We start from the raw sequence: 24,504 nt of genomic DNA, 5'->3' as shown, positions 1-24,504 counted from the left end.
CTAATACCTTCCACATTAGCTAGGATAGCAACAGTAAGCTGACTTAACAGCTTTTGTACCAAAACCCATGTAGTATTTGGCTGAGTGGTCTGTTGCCTTCCTTCATTCCATCTTTTTTTTCTTTTTTTAAATATATCTTTATTGATTTCAGAGAGAGGAAAGGAAAGGGAGAGAGAGAGATAGAAACATCAATGATGAGAGAGTCATTGATCGAGCCCGCAACCCGGGCATGTGCCCTGACTGGGAATCGAACCCCGATCGCCTGGATCCCAGGTTGACGCTCAACCACTGAGCCACGCCCAGCCGGGCTCCATCATTTTTTTATTTTTTATTTTGAAAAAATTTTAGACTTACAGAAAAGTTACAAAAATAGTTCAGAGAATTTACGTATAACCTTCACCTAGCTTCTTGTGATGATCAGAATTTATGTAACCATAATGCAGTTAAGAAATTAACATTGGTATTATGCTGTTAACTAAATTATAAACCATATTTGAATTTCAGCAGTGTTTCCATTAATGTCCTTTTTCTGTTTCAGGATCCAAACCCGGATCCCACACTGCATCTAGTTGTTATTTTTCCTGTAGTCTATAACAGTTGTTCAGTCTTTGTCTTTAATGATCTTGACCCTTTTTTTTTCTTTTTTGATTTCAGAGAGAGGAAAGGAGAGGGAGAGAGAGATAGAAGCATCAATGATGAGAGAGTCGTTGATCAGCTGCCTCCTGCACACCCCTGACTGGGAATCGAACCGAGATCTCCTGGATCCTAGGTTGATGCTCAACTGCTGAGCCACGCCCGCGATTTTGACACTTTTAATGAGTGTGATCAGTTAATTTGTAAAATATCTCTTTTTGACAAACATAGTAATAATTGTTGCAAGCAACATGTACCAGTAGAGACTGAAATCGGGCAGAAGTTTTAGGAGAAACAGGATATTGACACAGTCTCAATCAGTGTATCTCTCCTGAGATATTTATTAACTACAAAAAGGAAAATAGTAACTTTACAATGGATGGATCTGGCTGACACCATCTTAACCAAGTGAATAAGTTTAACATCTCCAGTAATAAGACATACTGACATGTACCCATTGATATGATGCCCTGAGAAGGGTCCAGTATCACTTCTATGATAGTATTGCCAAAAATACATAACCTCAGTCTCATTATGAGAAAATATTAGGTAGCTTATTTTTAATTGTGTTTTCTGTTAAGGCAAAGCATAATTGATTTGAAAGAGAAGGAAATACCAGAATTAAGAAACAAACTTCAGAATGTCAATAGAGACATACAACGCCTAAAGAATGACATAGAAGAACAGGAAACACTCTTGGGTACAATAATGCCTGAAGAAGAAAGTGCTAAAGTGTGTCTGACAGATGTTACAATTATGGAGAGATTTCAGGTATGTTTATTGTAGTTTGAGGCAGAATAAAACTTGTTTCATGGTGATTTGAATGTGAAGTGTGAGGGTGTTAAAAACAATAGCTGGTATTCAGATACAGATCGTGTTTAGAGTTCCCCATCCTGAATTATTTATAAATTATGAAAAATAGGTAGCAGCCCTGTTTGTTTTCATTTTAGTCTGCTTCCTTTTGCTTACATCATTGAAATTATTAAAAATTAACTTTATTTTCATCCTATCAAACTTTGTTCAAATTATATCTGAAAGCAGTTGTAAATTGCAGTCAGTTTCTTAAAGGAAACAACTTTGTTTTATTCTTAAGATGGAACTTAAAGATGTTGAAAGAAAAATTGCACAACAAGCAGCTAAGCTACAAGGACTAGACTTGGAGAGAACTCTTCAACAAGTAAACCAGGAAAAACAAGAAAAACAACACAAATTAGATACAGGTAATGTGGTCTGTTTCCTCATGTTCCCATTAAAGATGTCAACATTCCCAGCTTTTGCTTTTCACCATAAATTTTACACCTGTTACGTGAATAAGAATCTGCCTTTCCTCCTTCCAGTCCACAGTATATTCACTTTCTTTTCTCAGTAGCATCACTTCTCCTCTGTTTCCTTGCTTTGCACGACAGATTTTGAATGATGACTATCAAATGAGCTGTATTCTTTCTCAATCATACCTGCTTGTGAGTGGCCAGGAGAGGACAAAACGATGGTTTCGGGGCTGGAGGGGTTCCAGTGGCACCCATAGAAACTTGCCTTTGTGAATTCCATAGACTATAAAACTGGAAGGATGCTGCTCACAGCATTTTCTGTACTCTTACATTAATCACTGTGTCCATATGTTTTTGTGCAGTTTCCAGTAAGATTGAATTGAATCGTAAGCTTATACAGGACCAGCAGGAACAGATGCAACACCTAAGAAGTATAACTAATGAACTTAAATCAGAGAAACTTCAGATATCCACTAATTTACAGCGTCGTCAGCAACTGAAGGAGCAGACTGTGGAATTATCCACTGAAGTTCAGTCCTTATACAGAGAGATAAAGGTAAGAACATTTGTACATGTTTGTTTTTTTAATTAGTTCAAATGTATGGAATGCTCTTTATTGGTGTAATGGTAGACTTATGGATATTGTGAGGATAAAATGAAAATGGTATAATAATTCCTTGTGTGGCTCCCGGATGACAGAACTTGTACTAATAGGTAAAGATGTCTGGGAAAAGGATTTTGGTCATAATAAGGAAGAATTGGCTACCTGGTTAATTTAGTAGTGAGTGTCCTGTTATTGGAGGTGGTGAGGTGGTGGCTAGCTAACTCCATATAAGGATTCCTACATATGAGGTTTGTCTTATCTATAGATTCTATATCCACAGCCAACACCGCCTTAGTCATAGCACTTTTTCTATTTGATTCGAGATGTAGTCTTGGAATCCTTCCCTAAACAGTGAATAGGCATTGAGTTGCCACATAAAATGGAACCCATTTGGAATCCCTCATCTGGATTAATCAAATCTAAGACCCAACCAATTAAGTTTTTGAACAGTTTTAGAAACAGTCTTACCTAGGTTTTCACAATTATACACATTCAGTAAGCACTGAATATATTACTGAATCTATAGATACTATGATTGGATTTGGATTACAGATTATCAGAGGCTGGGAGTATGATATGAAATAGTACTACCTGACATTTATGTAATTTTTTAGTTTTTATAGAGCACTTTGATAGTAAGCCATTTAATGTCTCAGTAACCTTGTTGAGATAATATTACTAAATCCCCTATTACAGAAAAAGAAATTGAGACTTTTAGATGTCCCATGACTTGCCCAAGTTCATGTAGCTAATAAGAGGCAGGGTTAATTTCAGATGTTAAGTCTACTCACATCTAAGACGTTTGACTTCCCCTTATACCATACCACTTCCCAATATGATAAAATACACCTGTACTGAAGTAATGCTAAATAATAATTTCTACCTTTTTGGATTCATTAGATACTTCAGGATCTTAAACTGCTTAAGGATCATTGTTTTGAACAATGGTTATCCTGTAATTATGCTGTAGAGATGTTACAAGGCCAAATAATGCAGACTTCTGATTAGTAAACTAGTTTGTTACTCGAAAGCCCTTTTCCTTCCAAAATAGGTGTGGATACATCAGTAATATTAATGTGTACAGTACACTTTTGTTACCATAAAATACTTAGTCTTAGCAAAGTAAGCTTAAGCACAAATGTGTCCTTTACAGTCATATTCCTATCTGTAAAAGAGAGGCCTGGCGTGAACAAACTTTCCTATCCTTTGCTCACAGAGCTGACATGGGCCCCTGCAAACTTAAAAATGTATACCTGAAGCAAATTGTTCATATAATTGGGAGCACATGGTGTAGTTTAAGAATCAAGACAATGGCTGAGGCAGTGTAGCAGAGTGGTTCAGAGAGAGACTGGAGCTGGATGGGATTTGAATCCTGGCTCCTTTATTTACTGGCTCTTGTGACCCTGAACAAGTCATTTCTGTGCCTGTTTACTCATCTGAAATACGGGATGAAAACAGTGGTACCTTCTTCATAGGGTTGTTGGAAGAGGCAAATGAGTTGATTTTTAAAGCATGGCACATAGGACAGTGCTTTTATGACTATAAAATCTGGCATCTGAAATAAGATAATGGAATGTTTCTTATATTTTTAGGATGCTAAAGAGCAGATAAGCCCTTTGGAAACAACATTGGAAAAGTTTCAACAGGAGAAAGAAGAATTAGTCTACAAAAAAAATACAAGCAACAAAATAACACAGGATAAAGTAAGATTTCATTTATATGTTTACTTACCAAATATATATATTAAACATGTTCAGAGCACCATGTTGGACACTATTATTTCACATGAAATTAAAAACATGGTAAGAATCAATAGTATTTTCAGATATGTAACTGTTGACATTAAAAATTCTTGTTAGAATAAGGATTAAACTTAAATTAGTTTGCTTCTTGATCTATAATAGAAGTTGAGAATTGAGACTATTTAATCCAGCTCCATAAGTGATAAAGGGAGTTATCTGAGATAATACAGTGTGCTGGTGATGAAAACTAGAACCCAAGGCTCCTAACTTCCAAGCCAATGTTTCTCTGTGCTTTCCTATTAAGTTTCCGTTATGTTAATATATTTCCTTAGAAATAAGTCATCTTAATTGCCCTGATCCTCAACCAATGTATATTAAATATTTTTCTACAGATGAATGATATCAAAGAGAAGGTTAAAAATATTCATGGTTATGTGAAAAACATTGAGAATTATATTCAAGATGGGAAAGACGACTATAAGAAGGTAATTTAAAACTTAAATCTTATTTATTTTTATTTTTATTTCTTGTACTTAAAGAATTTTCTTTTTTGTAGCAAAAAGAAACTGAACTTAATCAAGTAATAGCTCAACTAAGTGAAAGCGAGAAACACAAAGAAAAGATAAATAAGGAAATGGGAATCATGAGACAAGATATTGATACACAGAAGGTAGGTCTTTTTTGCTTGTGGCTTATGGTATCACTTATACCAATAACATCCTTTTTTAAATTTTTAAATTTTATGTTCAGTAGATCCATTAAGTAGAAATGCAAACAGTAGAGAGACTATCAATTCCAATAACATATTATTTTCAATGAAACATCCACTTGGTAAAAATTTAAACATAAAAGCCTAAAATTTAAAATCTCCCTCCCTTTCTGCTAATTCTCAATCTCACTCCTAGATGTCATTACCATTAATAGCTTTTTGTTAGTTCTTAAAGAAGATTATTACTCATCTACCAGCAGGTGGGGGGACGGAGAGAGAGAGTGTGTGTGTGTGTGTACACACATTTACTTTTACAGATGAGATCATATTCTGCACCTTCCTTTTTTTTACTTAATGCCGTTTTTTTATGTTTGTTGATTTCAGAGAGAGGAGGGGAGAAGGAAAGAGAGAGAGAAACATAAATGATGAGAGAGAGTCATTGATCGGCTGCCTCCTACATGCCCCCTATTGGGGATTGAGCCTGCAACCTGGCATGTGCCCTGACCGGGAATCGAACTGTGACCTCCTGGTTCAGGGGTCTTCTCTCAACCACTGAGCCATGCTGGCTGGGCACTTAATGCAGATCGAGCTAACATCATTTCACAGATCAATAACTTCCTTTTTAATGATCATAAAATATTCCATTTTGTATATGTACCATAGCTTGATTACTTTTTTCCTTATAAACTGTGGCAGTAAACATACATATATCTGTATTTTTTTCTTATTGTAACATTTTTTTATGTAGGATAAATTATACAAAACAGGGATAGAGGTATAATGATATATTTTTAAAAGTCTGTAAGTAAAATATCTGTATATCAAATGATCTTTTCGTTAATGCCTATATAATATATTTTCTCTATTCAAGAAATTGATTTCCACAATATAACTAAAATCACATAGAACAACTATCTTTAAACATGCCTTATGCAAGCATGATAGTTAATTTACCTTTAAAAACTAGAGTTGATGCTTAAACAATGCAGGGGTTAGGAATGACACCCCTCCCCCCACCTCACACAGTTGAAAATTCATGTATAACTTTTGACTCCTCCAAAACTTAGTTGTCCCACGTTATCTTCTGAGGATTGATTCCAGGACCCAATTTGGATACCAAAATCTGAGGATGCTGAAATCCTCTATATAAAATAGTGTAGATTAGTGCATATGGGTGACCCTCTGCACCCACAGACTCCCAACCAAGGATCGAAAACAGTACAAGTATTCAGGTATTTTTTGGAAAAATCTGCGTATAAGTGGACCCTCACAGTTCAAGTCTGTATTGTTCAAGAGTCAGCTGTACACCATTTCTCGGTTCCTGCTGTTTTAAACAAAATTTGCTATTTGAATGCTTTAATCACTTGGGTATAAGTAGTGGTTGAAAATCTCTTTGAAGATTAGCTGTATCAGCTTTCTGCAGGGTCTCTGACTATAGTGCCAGGAATTTCAAGTATATGAATGTCAGTCAAAGGTAAATCAGATCTCTATCATCTATATGCTGAATAGCTATATAAATTTAAGATGCATATATAACAAAATATTAGTTATCACTAGCTTATGAGTATTGCCTATTTAAAATCACAATCTACAAATCAGTAATATCCCTCCATATCCATATACTAAGATGAGTAAGATTTATCAATCTGTGACCCTTTTCAAGTTGATAGCCTAAACTTAGTGGATCTGACTGTATTAGTTTACTTCTGTAACCTACCTTGTTCTAGAAATTATTTATTAAGTCACATACATAGAATAGTGCCAAATAACATTTTATATTCATGGAAAAATGAGACAATGTGGAAATAAGGACAAGAAGTTATTGAAATTAGGGTAGTAGTAAGTCCAGCCTGTCCTTGAATAGCATTGTTTTGTTTTAATGTTGATGAGATACTCCAAATCAAAGTAAGACCAACAGAAACTGACCTAAAAGAAAGAAATGCCTAGCTTTCTCGTGACCATGAAGGAAAACAAACCAGAAACAATTTTTGCACCTATCTCCACTAAAAATGTGATAGCCCTTTAAAGAGTTCTTTTATGGTGACTGCCTATCTATCTCATGATGGTAGAGTAGGGAAACATTGTTTTCGCCTTTTCACATGACCACATCGAAATTACAACTAAATTATAGAATAACCATCACTGAGAACCACCTGCAGACTAGCTGAACAGAATTCCTAAAACTAAGGATATAAAAAAGAAGCCATGTTGAGAATGGTAGGAGGGGCAATGACATGGAATGGGCAGATCTCGCACCCACGAAGTTGCGATTAAAAATTGGGAGGGATATCTTCTCAGCTGCAGACGTCCCTGCTGAGGAACAAGGGGTCCCAGCCCCACACCAGGCTCCCCAGCCCAGGACACCAATGCCAGGAAGAGGAGTCCCCACAACATCTGACTGTGAAAACCAGTTGGTGTTGTGTCTGAGAAGGAAAATGAGCTACTAGAGACCTAGGTGCTGCAGGTCTTAAAGGGCTCGAGCACAGACTTACACTTACTCTGAGCTCTAGCACAGGGGCAACAGCTCAAAAAATTCCAGGGACATGGGAAGGAACTAACTGGACTAGCTTCAGGGTGAGGGCTAGAGGTGCAGGGGTCAGGGCAGTTCTCTCCAGGGACTGAAATGCTGGCAGATACCATTGTTCCTCTGTTGAGCCCTCCCCCCACTCAACCAGCAAACAGGCACCAAATCTAAGCTCTCCATTAATCTGGCTAACCCTCTTTACCCCACCATGGTGATTCTGAAACCCTGCCCCACTCAATTTGCATAGCCTGCCTGAACCTCTTTCAGTGGCTTTTCCACCCAAGCAGTGTGCCTCGGCTCATGCTGCAAATGGTCCTAAAGTCTTAAAGATCTACAAACTCCAACCAAGCAGCAGCTGGCCTTGGTGTGCCCTGTACCTCTTATTAAGCAGCCTCAAGTTCAGCACTAGTGGCAGCTGGCCTCGGTTCACAGTGTCGCCATTCCCAGGCACCTCCAAGCATAGCACGGGTGGTAACCAACTGCAGAGCACTGTGTGGCTCCTATCAGGTGGCCCTAGACCATGCACAAGCAATGGCTGACCTTGGCTTTCACCAGAGACAAGAGGCCCCAGAACCAGCATGCCTGTTGGCCAGCTTCAGACCACACACCCGAGCACCACCCAACCAGCTCTACAAATGGTATACCCAAAGGGCAGATTTGGCAGGCATCAGAGCCCTGGTAACATGAATCTTGCTCTGTTAGGTCAGCCCCTATACCATATCTTGTCCAGTGTGGTCATGGCCAGTCAGCCTAAGGATCAATTCCACCAACTCATTTGCCAACAGCAATCAAGGCTCAACTACAACAGGAGGACACAACCCACTCAAGGGTCACCCCTGGAGCACCCGGCTCAGGTGGTCAGGGAGACTGCATCAGTGGACCCCATAGAGCTACGTAAGACTGCCCTGCCAAGATTGGGAGATAGACCTACCTTACCTAATTTATAGAACCAAACACAGGGAGTCTGGCAAAATGAGACAGACAAACATGTCCCAAATGAAAGAACAGAACAAAATTCCCAATAGAAAACTAAGAGAAATAGAGACAAGCAACCTACCAGATACAGAGTTCCAAACACTGGGTATACAAATTCTCAATGAACTTAGGGGAAGAATAGATGAGCTCAGTGAGAAATTCAAGAGACAGAAAACAAAAAGAGCTGGGTAGAAATGAAGAATGCAATAACAAAAAATACACGATAGGGAATCAACAGCAGATCACATGAAGCAGAGAATCAAATCAGCAATCTGGAAGACAAGGTAGCATAAAACACCCAATCAGAACAGTAAAAAGAATTTAAAAATGAGGATGGTTAAAGGGAGTTCTGGGACAACATAAAGTGTCCCAACATTTGCATCATTGGATTATCAGAAGGGAAGAGAGCAAAGGATTGAAAACCTATTTATACAAATAGTGACTCACATCTTCCCTAACAAGGCAAAGGAAATAGACATACAAGTACAGGAAGCACAGAGTCCCAAACAAGATGAACCCAAGAAGCCCACACCAAGACACATAATTTAAATGGCAGAGATTAAAAACAAAGCGAGAATCTTAAAAGTAGCAAGAGAAAAGCAATTAGTTACCTACAAGGGAGCTCCCATAAGACTGTCAGCTCATTTCTCAATAGAAATTTTGCAGGCCAGGAAGCAACCTAAGTGTCCATCAGTGGGCGAACAGATAAAGATGTGGCAAGAAATATTCAAAGTGATGAGAAGCAAGGACCTACAACAAAGATTACCCAGTGAAGCTATCATTTAGAATTGGAGGATAAAGGGCTTCCTAGACAAGAAAAAGCTAAAGGAGTTCATCATCACTAAACCAGCATTACAAGAAATGTTAAAGAGACTTCTTTTAGAAGAAAAGGTCAAAAATATGAGTAAGAAAATATAGGAAAGGAAAAAAAATTGTCACTGACAAAGGCAAGCAGTAAAACCAGTGGATCAACCAGCTAAAAAGCTAGTACAAAGTTTAAAAGGCAAAAGTAGGAAAATTCTGTATAATTACAATAGTAAGTCAAGGCATACACACAAGCACACACAAAAGAAGTAAAAAATAATAAACATGGAGGGGGTGAGTAAAAATTGTAGTGATTTTAGGTATTTGAACATAAATGACCGTCAGTTAAAATAGACTACTATAAATATAGCTTGGTATATATGAAGCACATGGTAACTACAAACCAAAAATCTACAAGAGAGATACAAGAAATAGAAAGGAATCCAAACACAGAACATAGAAATTCATCAACATACAAGAGAGCAAGAGAATGAGAAAGGAACAGAGAACTACAAAAACAATCAGAAAATAATTAATAAAATGTCAATTCTTACATACCTATCAATAATTATTTTAAATGTAAACAGTGGACTGAATGCCCTGATCAAGACATAAATAGGATAGCTGAGTGGATTAAAAAAAAAAAAAGACCTATACATATGCTGCCTACAAGAGACCCACTTTAGATCAATAGACCCACGCAGAATAAAAGTAAAGGGATGGAGAAAGATATTTTATACAAACGAATTGGGGAAAAAAGCTAGGGTGCTCATACCTATATTAGATAGAATAGACTTTAAAACAAAGGCTGTATAACAAGAGACAATGAAGGACCCAGCAATTTCACTTCCAAATATTTATCTGAAGAAACCCAAAACATTAATTCGAAAAGATATATGCATCCCTGTATTCATTGCAGCTTTATTTACAATAATAAAGATATAGAAGCAACCTAAGTGTCCATCAATAGACGAGTGGATAAAGATGTAGTGTGTGTGTGTGTGTGTGTGTGTGTGTGTGTGTGTGTGTGTGTGTGTGTAATGGAATATTAGCCATAAAAAAGAGTGAAATTTTGCCATTTGCAACAAAATGGATGGACCTAGAGGGTATTATACTAAGTGAAATAAGTCAGAGAAAGACAAGTACCATGTGATTTCACTTATATGTGAAATCTAAAAAAAATAAACAAACCTGGAAAACTCATAGATACAGAGAACATTTTGATGGTTGCCAGATGGGGTAGGGGATAGTATGGGTGAAAGGGGGGAAGGGATTAAAATGTGCAAATTGCTAGTTATAAAAACAGTCATGGGGATGTATAGTACAGCATAGGGAATATAGTCAATAATATTCTAATAACTATGTATGGTGCCAGGTGGTTACTAGACTTATCAGGGGGATCACTTTGTAGGTTATATAAATGTGTAATCACTATGTTGTACACCTGAAACTAATATAGTATTGTGCATCAACTGTAATTGAAAAATAAATTTTTTAAAAATGAAGTTATTTCATGCAGTTATGGGAGCAAATTCCAGTGTTATGTAATATTAGATGAAAAAAAGCAGTACAGTGTTCTCTTGTTCTTAATAAGGAAAAAAGTACAAGGATAGTCTCCATGGAAGAATCTTAGAGTGTCACAGCAGCTGCAGTTGTGCATTAAGTTGTCTTGGCAACAAAAGGTCATTTACCACCATATCATTTTAGTCACCTTAAACTGCTTATAATGATATCTGTAATAGATTAGTATATATTTATATTATTATTACCAGGAAAACTGATGACAGTTGCGGGGGGGACCCCTAAATAGTGATTTATAGATGGGTAGGGTTGGATATGAACACTAAACATGTGAGAAAAGTTTCCATGCTTCTCTCTCATCTCCAAATCCATTTTCCTTGGTGACGCTGTGCCGTTACTGCTGACAACAAGACATTGCCAAAGATCTGCCTCTCCCTTCCACTTCCCACATGACTCTTGAGTTTATCTCAGCTGCAAGGGTCACTGAAGGAGGGTCCTAGCTTCCTCTTTGAGAAGTCTTGACTTTGAGCTTGTGATTAGTTTTCTATATTCAGGCTTTTATGGTCCAAACCAACATTGTTTCTGCAGATAATTTTTTTCTCTAAATTTCAAAAAATCAACTTACAATTTTTTCTTAATGTTTGTCTCTTGACAAACAGTCCATTGTAATCACCGAGAAACTACTGAAATGTGCTGGCATTGCTGCTGCTAAGTGATTAGATCTCCTTAAGGACAAAACTACTCAGTAAGAATAGCCAACTTTTCAAATTTTCAGTTCAATTCAGTGTCCATGGAAGTATCATCAAGTACACAGATATTTACTGTTTTTGTGGCACTTCTTACTGCCTTGTATGATTATTATTTGTTAGCTTGAAGGTAAAGATGTTATCTGACGTACTTAATAGTATTTAACAGTATTGGCATATATTAGGAGACAAATACAACTAGACAAAAAAAATTAAGGGGAGACATTGATAGTATTGCTATCTTGTGATTTTTTTCTGTTAACTAGATTTTATTATGTGGTTCCTATGCAAGATGATTCAATGGGGTACAGGTACAAAATATTTAAATATTTAGTTACAGTTTTTATTTCATCATGTAAATTTGTTCTGTGTCTATATGTGCCATCCAGATTAGTCCAGTATGCAGATTCCTTCACCCTGGCTTATTTTCCCAGTTGAATTTAACATGATTCTAAGTAAGGCAGAATTAGCACTACCTGTCAGCAGTTGCCTGTTGTGAATCATATGCTGGTAACTTGGTTTAATTTTTGTTAACTGATATAATATTTACATTTAGATACAAGAAAGATGGCTGCAGGATAACCTTACGTTAAGAAAAAGAAATGAAGAACTAAAAGAAGTTGAAGAAGAAAGAAAACGACATTTGAAGGAAATGGGTCAAATGCAGGTCTTACAACTGAAAAAGTATGTTTTTAAAAATAGTCTTTAGTTTAAATAAAGGTCTATTATTGAACTGTGAAGAATATTCAATACATGTTTTTTTAAAATGACTTAAGCCTTTAGCCTAAGTGTCCCTTGAGACTACAGGACAGTGAGTGGAATTTTTATACAAATATATTTCATGGCCTTATGAATTAAATTACTGAAGAAGTGACACAGAATTTATAGTTATATTGCAGTGGTGGACAGGATTAAAAATGCCAAGTCCCCAGATTTCTACTAGCATGCTTTATAAGCTAATGATACTGAGCAAAAAATATATGGCCTGTGGACCCTGCCTGGGTCAGAGCTTGTGCAGTCTATAATATTGCCAAAGTGATTTAACATTGGAGACCCAATTTAGATGGTCCCAGTTATAATTATATGACAACCAGGTGGGGGGTTTTTCTTAAGATTACCCTGATTCTTCTTTCATCTGGTTTTATTGGTACTTACTATAGTTTCTACCTTCCTGGTGCAGCAGAAAATATTTTGTTCTTGTCTTGTCTGCCTCAAAGTTAGTTGCCTTAAGAATTCCGTAAGAACCTGGTTGATGCTAAGGCACTAGACTGGTATAAAAGACTATTCACCAAATAGATTTTTTAACTACCTCAGTTGATTAAATATAGATCTCTCATTCATTCAGTCATTCCTTGTAGATTTTTCATTTGTCTTCTTGACTTTACACAGAAATCTGAATCAAAGAATGCTTTAAGTTTTTCTAAAGGATATAGTAAATTGAAATTTTAATTTAATTTATAAAACATTACAAGTGATTAATCCTGTTACTGGGTTTAGCTATTTAGAATCTCTTTCATATAAGGAGGAAATCAGACTTTATAACTGGAAGAGCTCTTCATCTTTAGCTTCCTCATTTTTTTATACATTAGAACACAGAGACCCAGAAAAAAAATCACAGGAAATTTTGGTGAAAGCCAGGAATGTGACCCAGATATCCTAGCTCCCAAGCCTCAGCTCTTTAATGCTATAATGTTAGTGTTACTGGTGGCAAGTTGGAAAAAATTAAGCTTTTTAGAAGAAACTTTTAAATGAAACGATTTATTCTTTGCTATCGAAGACCAAAATCAGATATTTTTATAATTCCTTCTGTGGTCGGTACATAACAATGCTTTTTATATCCATTCAGACTACTAAGTATGATTGCTCTTTTTCAAACCTTTCTTCAACCAGAACACAACAGAAATGTCAACAAAACAGACAGTCAGGCCAGTTCTATAAGGATGTTCATAAATTTGACAGCAGTGCCTGGCACATAAGAGGGTGCTTAATAAGTAATTGTTGACATGAAGATTTTTAAAGCATACATTAAAATCTGTATTATCTACCAAGTTATCAGAAAAGTTTGGGTATTTTACTTTTTTTGGTCAGTGTTATGCTTTTTTTATACTTGTGTGAGAATTTTTTTCATAGAAGAATACAGACTTTTAGTAGGTATTGCTATAGAAATTAATAGTTTGAAATAAAGTTATAATTTGTCTTGGATATTGTGAACAAAATTATAACACCTATTATTCAATAACTCCAAAGTGTTGAAGATTGTATATTCTCAGTTCCCAGTCAGAAGTTTGTGCATTTCTAATACTAATCACTAAGAGTGCTTTACTTAGTGTCTGAAAGTCAGGCACTTTCTCACTACTCATGTGTTGTGAGAGTTCTCGCATACAAAAATCAACCATGTTTAGAAACCTGGATGCTTTGGAGATCTGGAAGGAAGAAAGTTTTCTTTCATACTGAAGCCTTAAAAGCAAGGAGACTCTTCTGGGCCCACCATTGAAGAGGTTGATTAAGCCAACTTTGAGCATAGATTTAGCATTGTTCCACAAAAAATGTTGAAGGACCCAAATTTGTAGCAAATTCCATGGGAGTTTTGAAAGTTAGCTGCTGTATAGGTAAATAACTGGTCATTCTTGATACTTGAATATGGACTGTGTACACAGGGAAAGGAAATAATGCACTTTATAACACTGTATTATAAAGTGGAAAATGCAATGTCTTAAATAAAGCTATTTAAAATTGGCCAAAATAAAAAGCAAGGAGAGACCGTTATATGCTGATTGCTAAGGAGAAAGCTAAATGATATTTATCTCTCTGAAGAGATCTGGCTTTTCCACTTCAGGCTGCCAAAAGCTAAAAAGGGTCCTCATTTGTCATTCCCTTTATAGTGAACATCAGAATTTGGAAGAAAAAATAGAAAATATAAAAAGAAATCACAGTTTGGCAATAGGGCGACAGAAGGGTTATGAAGAAGAAATTATTCACTTTAAGAAAGAACTTCGAGAACCTCAGTTTCGAGATGCCGAGGAAAAGTATAGAGAAATGATGATTGTTATGAGAACAACAGAGCTTGTGAACAAGGATCTGGACATTTATTATAAGACCCTTGACCAGTAAGTATTGGCCTGGGAATTTGGTTCCCATTGCAGTGAATATCAACCAGCATATTTTAGTCATATTTCCTTCCTTTTTCACTTTTAAATTATATTTCATACATACCAAAGTGGAAAAATATATATATGTATGTGTATACACACACATGCTGAAGTTATGAAGGTAAGTTATAAAACATATTAATACCAAGGAGTAGTCATGATACCACCTCCTCACACATACCCAATCCAAGAACTCTTCCATTATCACTGGCTGGCATCCTCTTAAATGCTCCTCCTTATCTCAATCTCTGTCCCCTCTCTCTGTAACCACTGGCACAGATTTTTGTTTTCTATGCTTTAAAAAATAATTTTATCACATGCTTGGTTTTTTTGAGCTAAAAAATATATTCTGTGCACTCTTCTGGGATTTGCTTTTTAAATTTTGTTTTATTTTTGTTTATGTTGTTGATAGCTGTAGTTCATTCATTTATCTTCACTGATATAGAATTCTATTGTGGTGCTATACCACTGTGTATCCATTCTCCTGTAGATGGACATTCCGTTTCCAGGTCTTTACTAATCTAACCCTTGTTGCTAGGAACATTCTTGTCATGTCTTCTGGAGCAGAGGTATAAGAGATTCTCTAGAATATATGTGGGGGTAAGATTTCCAGGTTGCAGGGTATGCTCAATTTTACAAAATAACGTTAAAGTTTTTGCCAAAGCATTTTTACTAATTTGCACCACTAGTAGAATATAAGGATTTTTTTTGGCACATCATTTGACATTGATTTTGTCAATTTCTTAGTTTTTGCCAGTGTGAGGGGTTTAAAATGATAAATCATGGTCTTCATCTGCAGTCCCCTGATTTCTAATATTGCTGAACATTTTTTTCATGTTTGACCACTTTGTTTCCTCTTTGAAATGTTTGTGTCTTTTACCTATGTTTAATATATTATCAGTCTTTTTTTCCCTTTACTCCTCACCCAAGGATATGTTTATTGATTTTAGAGAGAGAAACATCGATTGGTTGCCTCCTGTACACACCCCAACCTGGGATCAAACCTGCAGCCTAGGTATGTGCCCTGATTGGTGTATAGGCTGGAACTCCAACCAACTAAGCCACCTATCCAGTGCTTACAGTCATCTAATTGATTTGTTTTTATTTTTTTACTCCCCCCGCCCCAGGATATTTTTTCCATTGCTTTTCAGAGAGAGTGGAAGCGGGGAGAGAGAAGCATCGATGTGAGAGAGACATATGGATTGGTTGCTCCTGCACGTGCCCTGACCAGGGCTGGAGATCGAGCCTGCAACTCAGGTTATGTGCCCTTGACTAGAATCAAACCCGAGACCCTTCAGTCTGAGGACTGACCACTGAGCCAAACCAGCTAGGACTTGCAAGTGTTCTTTATCTCTTCTACATTTTAATTCCTTTTAAGTTATATATATTACAAATATTGTTTTCAAATTTTTTATGTTATCTTTTCACTTTCTTATAGTGTGTTCTAGTGGACAGATTTGATTTTAAGGTTATTGAATTTACCAATCTTTTCTTTTTTGGTTAGCTCTTTTTGTGTCTTGTTTAAGAAAGAAACCCTTCCCTACTCCTGTGTTTTCTTCTAAAAGTTTTACAACTTTTTTTTTTTTTTTTTTTAATATATCTTTATTGACTTCAAGGAGAGGGAGAGAGAGATAGAAACATCAATGATGAGAGAGTCATTGATCGGCTGCAGCCCACAACCCGGGCATGTGCCCTGACCAGGAATCAAACCCTGATCGCCTGGATCCTAGGTCGACGCTCAACCGCTGAGCCACGCCCGGCCAGGCTCTTCTAAAAGTTTTAAAGTTTTGCTTTTCACAGTTAAGTACATTTAAGTATTTAATCATAAATAGGATTTTATGTGCAGTGTGAGGTAGGAACCCAATTTTATTTTTTTCCTTATGGCTAACCAGTCCTGTCTCTGTTTAGTGAGGAGCCTGTCCTTTTCTTAATGATCTGCAGTGTCACTTATACTATCTATTAGAATTCCATATGTGTATTGATTTTCCATTCCGTTCCACTGTCATTCTGTTTTTCTCTGTGCCATTGCCTAGGCTGCCTTATTTCCTAGACCTTTGTGATATATTTAGCATATAATAGAATTTTGCTTTTTATTCAGTCTGACCATCTTGTTCTTTTCACTAGTGAATTTAGTTCTTTCTGTTTATGGTGATTGATTAATTAAAAGAGTTGTATTTATTTCTGTCTTTTTTCCTTCTTTCCTGCCTTCTGTGGAATTTTTCTTTATTCCTCCTTTTTCCCTTCTTTGGGTTGTAAATGATATATTCCACTTTAGTTATTTAGGTGTTTACCTTTAAATTTTAACATGCATATTTTAAAATCAGATACATTGATTCTCAAAGTGGTTCTGGAACAACATTATCAGTATCATCTTGGAACTTATTAGATGAGTAGGAGGGATGGAGACAGTCCCACACCTACAGTGTAGAGATTGGCAAGTATAGCTTAGCTTTTGAGGTCTTTCCTGAGGAGTGGGATGTGAAGATGTAGAGAAAAAGGAACCCTCATGCCCTTTTGGTGGGATTGCAAACTGGTGCAACCACTGTGGAAAACAGTATGGAGGTTTTTCAAATGAAAAATGGACCTGCCTTATGATCCAGCAATCCCACTTCTGGGTATTTATCTGATGAAATCCAAAACACTAATTAGAAAAAATATATGCACCCCTATGTGCACTGCAGCATTATTTACAATAGCCAAGATGTGGAAGCCACCTAAGTGACCGTGAATAGAGGAATGGATAAAGAGGATGTGGTACATATATACAGTGGAATATTACCCTGACATAAAAAAGAATGAAAACTTGCTATTTGCAACAACAGGAATGGACCTTGAGGGTATTATGCTAAGTGAAATAAGCCAGACAGAGAAAGACAAATACCACATGATTTCACTTATGTGTGGAATCTAAAAAACACAAAACAAAATAAGAACAAACTCATAAATATAGAGAACTGATAGTTGTCAGATGGGAAGGGATGGAGAGATGGATGAAAAAGATGAATGGAGATTAAGAATGTAATGACCAAGCCCTGGCCAGTGTTGCTCAGTGGTTGGAGCCTTGGCCTGCACACCAAAGGGTCACAGTTTTGATTCCCAGTCAAGAGCAGGTACCTGGGTTGCCCTGGCCCCATTTGTGGCCATGTAAAAGGCAACCAATCAATGTGTCTCACGTCGATGTTCCTCTCTCTCCTCCCCCTGCCCCTCTCTCCACTCCCTCCCTCCCATTCTCTTAAAAAAATTAATGGAAAAAATATCCTTGGGTGAGGATGAACAACAGCAATAAAAAAATAATGTAATGACCAATTGGATTAATGACCAATAATACATAAAAACAGATAAAAGACAAATGTTTCAAAGAGGAAACAAAATAATCAAACATGAGAAGATGTTCAGCAGCATTAGAAATCAGGGACCACAAATGAAGATAACAAACTGCCAGCTATAGAAGTAATTGTGGAGTATACAAATCATACGGCATATGAATGTCCAATTACTGTGCTGTATACCTGAAACTAATATTTGTCAACTATAATTTTAAGTGAATTTTTAAAAAATCAGAAACTCACTGAAATTTACGAAAACAAAAATTTGACCCTACCTTTGAATTTGACAAAATGGAGGTTGCTAATGACTCTGAGGAGCCATCTCAGTGTCTTGGCTGGAACTAAAGCCTTGAAGTTGGGTGAGGAAAGGATGGGTGGTAAGAAATGGAGATAGTGAGTTCGGTTTTGTTTTAAATTTTACGTGCACATATTCTGCTATAAGGTAGTCCCTCCACTTAGTACACTGACCTGCAGACCTAATTTCATGTGCATTGACTGAATAGGAAACTACAGCTAGGAGCCCTCCAGCTGTTCCTACAGCCCCCGAGAGCCAGTGACAGTCAGAAGAGGAATTTCCTCAAGGCACACATTCATTCCCAAATCCCTGTTCTCGCCACTCTTGTCAGGGAAGACAGAGACATCATACCCTGTCCCTCCTGCAAACTGCTAACAGTCTAACAGGGAGACATGGTAGGTGCCCCATATCTGTGTTTGACCTGGGCCTTGAACAATGAAGGAAGGACAGACATTTCAGTAGGGAAAAATGCTTCAATCACAGAGGCATCACACAGCCAACCGATGGGGGTGAGAGGGCTTGATGTAGCCAGTCAGGGGCTTCCGGGGTTGGGGAGGTGCAGGTGCTTTCCAGCAATTTGGGCTTACTGAAGGAACAAAGCCAAGCTGTTTACTGAGGTCTTTATCTGGTGATCAGATGGATTCTACTTAAATGAGAAGAATAGAAGTGGTACAGATTTCCCCAAAATTGAGTCTGTGTGGGCTTGTGCTTGCAAACAGAGGCCTTCTTAAGGTTTAAACTCAGCCTTAAGTTTGCCTTCTCACCTAGAAGAAAGTGAGGTCCAAAATTTCCCTCATTGTTTCACCTCTTAGAATGAAGCATGCAGTCAGTGTAATTGTTGCATTTAGCTGTCTATTTAAGGTAACACAGGAAATTAGCAATGCATTTTCAAGAAAGGCTGATTACCATCTGTTATTAATCATCTAAAAACATCACGGATTTTAAGTACTGCCAGTGGTCAGAGACATTTACACTGGCTTAGAAGAGGGAAAACATTTAGAATGTATTACTCCTTGTCCCTTAGTAGAATACATTATTTAAGTTAAATGATTTTAGAATATATCAAAGTACACTGTTCTACCCTATGCCAGTCTTACAGTCATTTTCCTTAAATTTGAAATGTTGCATATTAAGCCACACTTCTGCTGAGACTGTGGAAACGTAACTTTTACAGTTTTGCACCTAAGGCAGCCAACTGTCTGTGAATCTTTTCAGAGCCTGGCTCCCTGATCGAATGGAGGGCTTAGCCAGAGCTCACTTCTCAGCCACCACTCTTGTCTTCACCATGGATACAGCAGTTTCACAGCATTGGGTCCCACAGCATCAAGCAGGTAGATTACAAAACCAAAAGATAGCCAGAGACTTTTCACACTCACTGCAGTTTTTTTTTAACCAAATGTTTATCTTGCAATAGTGGTTGAACCATTGCCTGAATTTTAAAAGCTGTTTTTTGGGGACTCTGACTAAAGGAAATTAGTTTAATATTTTTAAGAACTCTTTAATAGTCTTAAGGGTTTTATCTAGAAAAAAGTCATTTTTCTTTTAAATGTGCAACTTCAGTTTGGCAGATTAGGGATTTTGAGTTTGGCTAGGTAGTGAAAATCATTTCGTTTGGAACATGAAACTCAGTAGAACATGATACTCATTGATACCATTTCCTCTATACGAGAGGGCTTCCACTGACCTCAGTGTTGGGAGACAGGAAGTTCTCATGGTGGTGCCAGGGCAGTAGGGAAGAGTAGCCAATATAATAGTGAATAATAGTGGTTATAGCCAGTTTCTTAGCAACCCATATATCTCAAATTTTGGTACAATTTTAAATACAAAGATGTGGATAATATTATTGGAAAAAATTTCTTTTGTTAAGTATAATCTTTTCTGCTTTTTTCCAACTTTATTAACTTAGTTTTTTCATACTTCTGAACTAATATTTTTTATTAGTAAGGAATGTTTGTATTTTTCCCTTTTAATCAATATTCAATAAAATAGTTTGAGACTATGAGGAAATCCAGTTTAAGATTTGCCATTTTATGTGCATTAGTTCAAATTTTGCAAATGGTAGCTAATCTTCCTTAGTACCTTGAGTCCTGGAGATGGTTTGAATAATGAAAGGAACAGGACCTGGAAAGGTCTTTTCCTGGCAGGTGAGGTTTTGGTCTATTTAGATGACATTTTTTCAACCCCTTAGATACCTACGTCTCAGACATTCTGCTAATGGCTAAGTCCTGATTTAAAAAGTGGCCTCAGAACAACAGCAAAACCCCTGAACTGCAGCCCTGTGGAGACCTAATATGCTTTATTTGTCTCGTCAAACTAGAACATATGTATACTTATGATGATGATTCAGAAGCTTTTCATTAGATGTCCAAGTGTGGGAGGCAGCTGGACAGCTTAGAACAAAAAGGAAAATTATCTCATTGCTGGGGCAGAAGCCCTGGTGCAGAGAGGTGCCTAACATTTATAGGAGGGATCTGTAAAGAAGGAAAAGGGACATGGGTGGAAATAGCTGCACAAGTGACATTGGCACATAGATCTCTTTCCATTTCATTTTTTTTTTTTTTTTAATAGACTATTTTATAGAGCAGTTTTAGGTTCCCAGCAAAATTGAACAGAAAGTTCAGAGATTTCCCATATACCATCAACATCCTTCACCATAGGTGAAACAATTGATGAACCTACAATGACATATCATAATTACCCAAAGTCCATAGTTTACATTAGGATTCACTCTTGGTGTTGTACATCTTATGAGTTTGCACAAATGTATAATGACATGTGTCTACCATTAGAGTATCATATAGAATAGTTCCACTGGCACATTTCTTTTTGTCTTTCTGGCCTCATGTTGCCCTCTTTCATACAGGAAATTGGTATTCTCCTTATGGATTTCATTTAAGAAACAGGATTTTCATGGATCACCAGTATTATCAGCACCACTAAAGCCATTGTTGTCCTCATAATACACCATAGATTATTACTGAAATTATAAAGGAAATCTTTAGATTAAGCATAGGACCAAACAATTTATAGAACACTATATTCTTAGATCTTATATTCTATATTCTTAGATCTTAGACCTAAGATCTCTCTTGTGGGAACCAGTTTGGACAAAATGTACCACTTCATGCGAGTTAGTATTATTTAACCAAGTGACATGCACACTGCAGGCACATATGGGGCTGGTGCGGCTAACCAGATGACCACTTACCCAAAAGTTTCCAGCCCATGAAATTCATATCTTTGCCTCAGCAGAATGATTGTTTATTAGAGGTCATGGGCTTACAAGGTCAATCTTAAATGTTAATTATGAAGTCCAGATGCTAAAACGTGTGTGAAGTTCATCTTTGGGCCTATATTTGTTCATCAGCAATCCACCCACAGGGTTTCTGCACAGTACTGTCTCAGAGCTGCTGTTCTTGCACAGCCCCCTCCTACATCAGGCACTCCTTGCTCTTCCCTGTATTGCAGTTTCCCCCACCTTTTTGTCCCTCTTACCCTCCGTTATACTTCCACCAGATTCATTTTCCTAAAGGTGGTGGTCTCTTCCCTGCTAACTTTAGGACAGACTTCCACACCTGACCTTCCCCATTTCATCTCTCAATACTCACCATGTTCTAAGTAAAGTGAACATTTTGTTCCCTTAGGACGCCTTACATTTTCCCATGCTATTTCTCTTCCTTGGAATGTTACCTTGATGAAGCCCTTCCCAAGCAGATGTAATTTTTCCTTCCTGTGTACTCCATAGTATTTTGTACAACTTATACCAGTTAACCCATTCAGCCTATGTTAATATATTTATGCTTCCCTGTACTCACTCCATTACTATACAAATCTCAGAACATGGTTCACATTGGACTTAGTTTATTTCCATGACACTAACACTCAGCACTTAAGTAATAGTACATTGGTGACATGTTTTCATTTCCCTCACAGTGCTTTTGCAAGTATGTATACACAGATACATCTTTTTTGGTTTTATGTATCACACTGTAGGTATTTTTCTATTTGCTTTTTCTTTCACTTAACATGTTATGACGATCTTTTATGTTCATATATGTAAGTACCTCATTTTTAATGGCTGCATAATCTATAAAATGGATGTTTCCTATTTTATTTAAACACAGATGGACATATTAGGAAGATTTTAAATGATTGTTACTACGGATAGTGCTACAATGATGTCTTTGCACACTTGTGGAGATACACGAGAAAGATAGCTTCTTAGAAATAGTTAATGCGTCTGGGTATGTACATTTTTAAGGTGTTATTGCCAAATTGCCTTCCAAACACACTTATAAAATTTGTATTCACCAGTAGTGTATGAAAGTACTCATTTCTCTGTGTCTGTATTTTATATTATCACCCTTCTTAATTTTTGCCAATCTGTTGCACACCAAAAAAAGATTCACTTTAATTTACATTTCCCTGTTTTATACAACAATGTTGAGGTTAAACATTTTTACATCTGTTGGCTATTTGTATTTCTTCACGAATTGTCTATTCATATCTTTTTGCCAGTTTTTCTATTAGGTTTTCTTTTTCTCAGTGATTTGTACCACTTTTTAAATATATATTCTGGATAGTAATCCTTTTCACATACATTGCAAGTAGTTAGTCTTAGTTTGTCATTCCCCTTTAACTTTCTTTACAGTGTCGTTTGTGACTTTTAACTTCTAGGTAGGCTTCTTGATTAGAAGAACCTCCCCAATCTTAAAATTATAAAAATGTTTTCTTCTGATAGTTTTATTTAACTTTTAATCCTTTGGATTAATCATTTGGATTTTAATCATTTGGATTTTATTTGAGGTTTGTTAAAGGATAGTGATAAAAGTTTCAAGTTTTTCCTCTCTCCAACACTATTAAAAGCTTTTCTGTTGATTTAAAATGTCATTTATAAAACTAAAGTTCTGTATGTATTTAGTTTTATTTCATTTCTATTCCTGTCCCACTACTGTGATTTTATTCTTTTGCATGGTTCTTTTGATTTTATTCTTTTGGAAAAAGAACTTTAGAGTCTCTTTATGGATTTCATTTAAGAAGTGTTTTTAATCTTGTTGGGAGTTTTGTTTGGGTTGCATTTGCTTTATGGGTTACTGAGGAGAGTAGACATCTTTGCAGTATTGAATCTTCCATTTTGGACTCTATAATACGTCTCTCCTATTTAATCAGTTCTTTTTGTCCTATTGTAAAGTTTTATAGCTTTCCATTTAGATCCTGAACCTTTCTGTTAGATTTCTTCCTAGGTATTTCATAGTTTTTATTGCCACTGTGATTAGGATCCTTTTTTCTATTGTTTTCTATTGGATTTTGCTACTAGATAATAAAACTATCAATTTCTATGTTTATTGTATTTCTATCTTATTGGTTTTAATAGTTTTTCAGTTGATTTCTTAGATTTTCTGAGTGCACAGTTACATCACTTGCAGAAACAATGACATGTTTTGGGCTCCCCCTCCCCTTATTTATTATTTATTTTGTTAGGGGTCTCTAGGATATTATTTTAGGATAGCCATAATAAGAGGCATCTCTCTTGTTCCTTAGGGGGAATGCTTCTCTATATTTTAACATTAAGTTTGATGCTGCTGTGGATATCTGATAGTCATTTTGTCAAATTAAGAAAATTTTCTTCTATTTTTCACTGAGGATTTTTATCAAAACTCAGTGTTATAACAAGTACTTTTTGGACATTTATTGAGATAATTTTTTTCTTTTAATCCATTAATACAATGCATCATCTTAATTTTGGTTTTTTGTTGTACTATTTTTGCTTTCTTGGGATTAATACTACTTGGTCCTGATATATTCTTTTTAATACCTCCCTACTGAATTTGATCTTATTTAGAATGTTCATATCTATAGTCATAAGCAAAATAGGCCTATACTTCTTATTCTCTTTCTACTCATATTTCTTTTTGCTATGTAATATTTTAAATACTTGAGAGTTAGGTGTGCCATTGTACCTTCAAGATTTGATAACATTTACTCATAAAACTGAGTGTGGTGGCTTTAAAGATGGCATGCCTTTTAAATTTTTAATTATCATATTTGAGGACTGTTAATATTCTGCCCACTTTGATCTTGAGCAAGTTACTGACTTTATCAAATCTCAGTTTTCTTAATGGGAAAGTGGGGATAATGAAACCTAACTCTCCTAGTATTGTAAGGATAAAATGAAATGAGGTAATAAGGTTGTTTAAGCATAACTGTG

The 24,504-nt window shown here is 36.3% G+C and overlaps 1 protein-coding gene across 1 annotated transcript in view; it reads left to right on the top strand.

Annotated features, from left to right (window-relative positions):
• The window catches only part of RAD50 (RAD50 double strand break repair protein), a 66,322-nt gene that overhangs the window by 34,741 nt on the left and 7,077 nt on the right, over positions 1 to 24,504 (top strand). The window contains exons 14-21 of the mRNA XM_016197114.2: positions 1,215 to 1,404; positions 1,727 to 1,853; positions 2,264 to 2,457; positions 4,098 to 4,208; positions 4,640 to 4,732; positions 4,804 to 4,917; positions 12,083 to 12,210; positions 14,409 to 14,633. Of these exons, the coding sequence (XP_016052600.1) occupies positions 1,215 to 1,404; positions 1,727 to 1,853; positions 2,264 to 2,457; positions 4,098 to 4,208; positions 4,640 to 4,732; positions 4,804 to 4,917; positions 12,083 to 12,210; positions 14,409 to 14,633 (1,182 nt within the window). The remainder of the gene's footprint in view (positions 1 to 1,214; positions 1,405 to 1,726; positions 1,854 to 2,263; positions 2,458 to 4,097; positions 4,209 to 4,639; positions 4,733 to 4,803; positions 4,918 to 12,082; positions 12,211 to 14,408; positions 14,634 to 24,504) is intronic.

This window comes from Miniopterus natalensis, chromosome 4 (genome assembly GCF_054644295.1).
Source record: "Miniopterus natalensis isolate mMinNat1 chromosome 4, mMinNat1.hap1, whole genome shotgun sequence".
NCBI classification, from domain to species: Eukaryota; Metazoa; Chordata; class Mammalia; order Chiroptera; family Miniopteridae; genus Miniopterus; species Miniopterus natalensis.
Note: the sequence above shows the minus strand (reverse complement) of the source record. Positions and strands in the feature narration are given on the sequence as shown.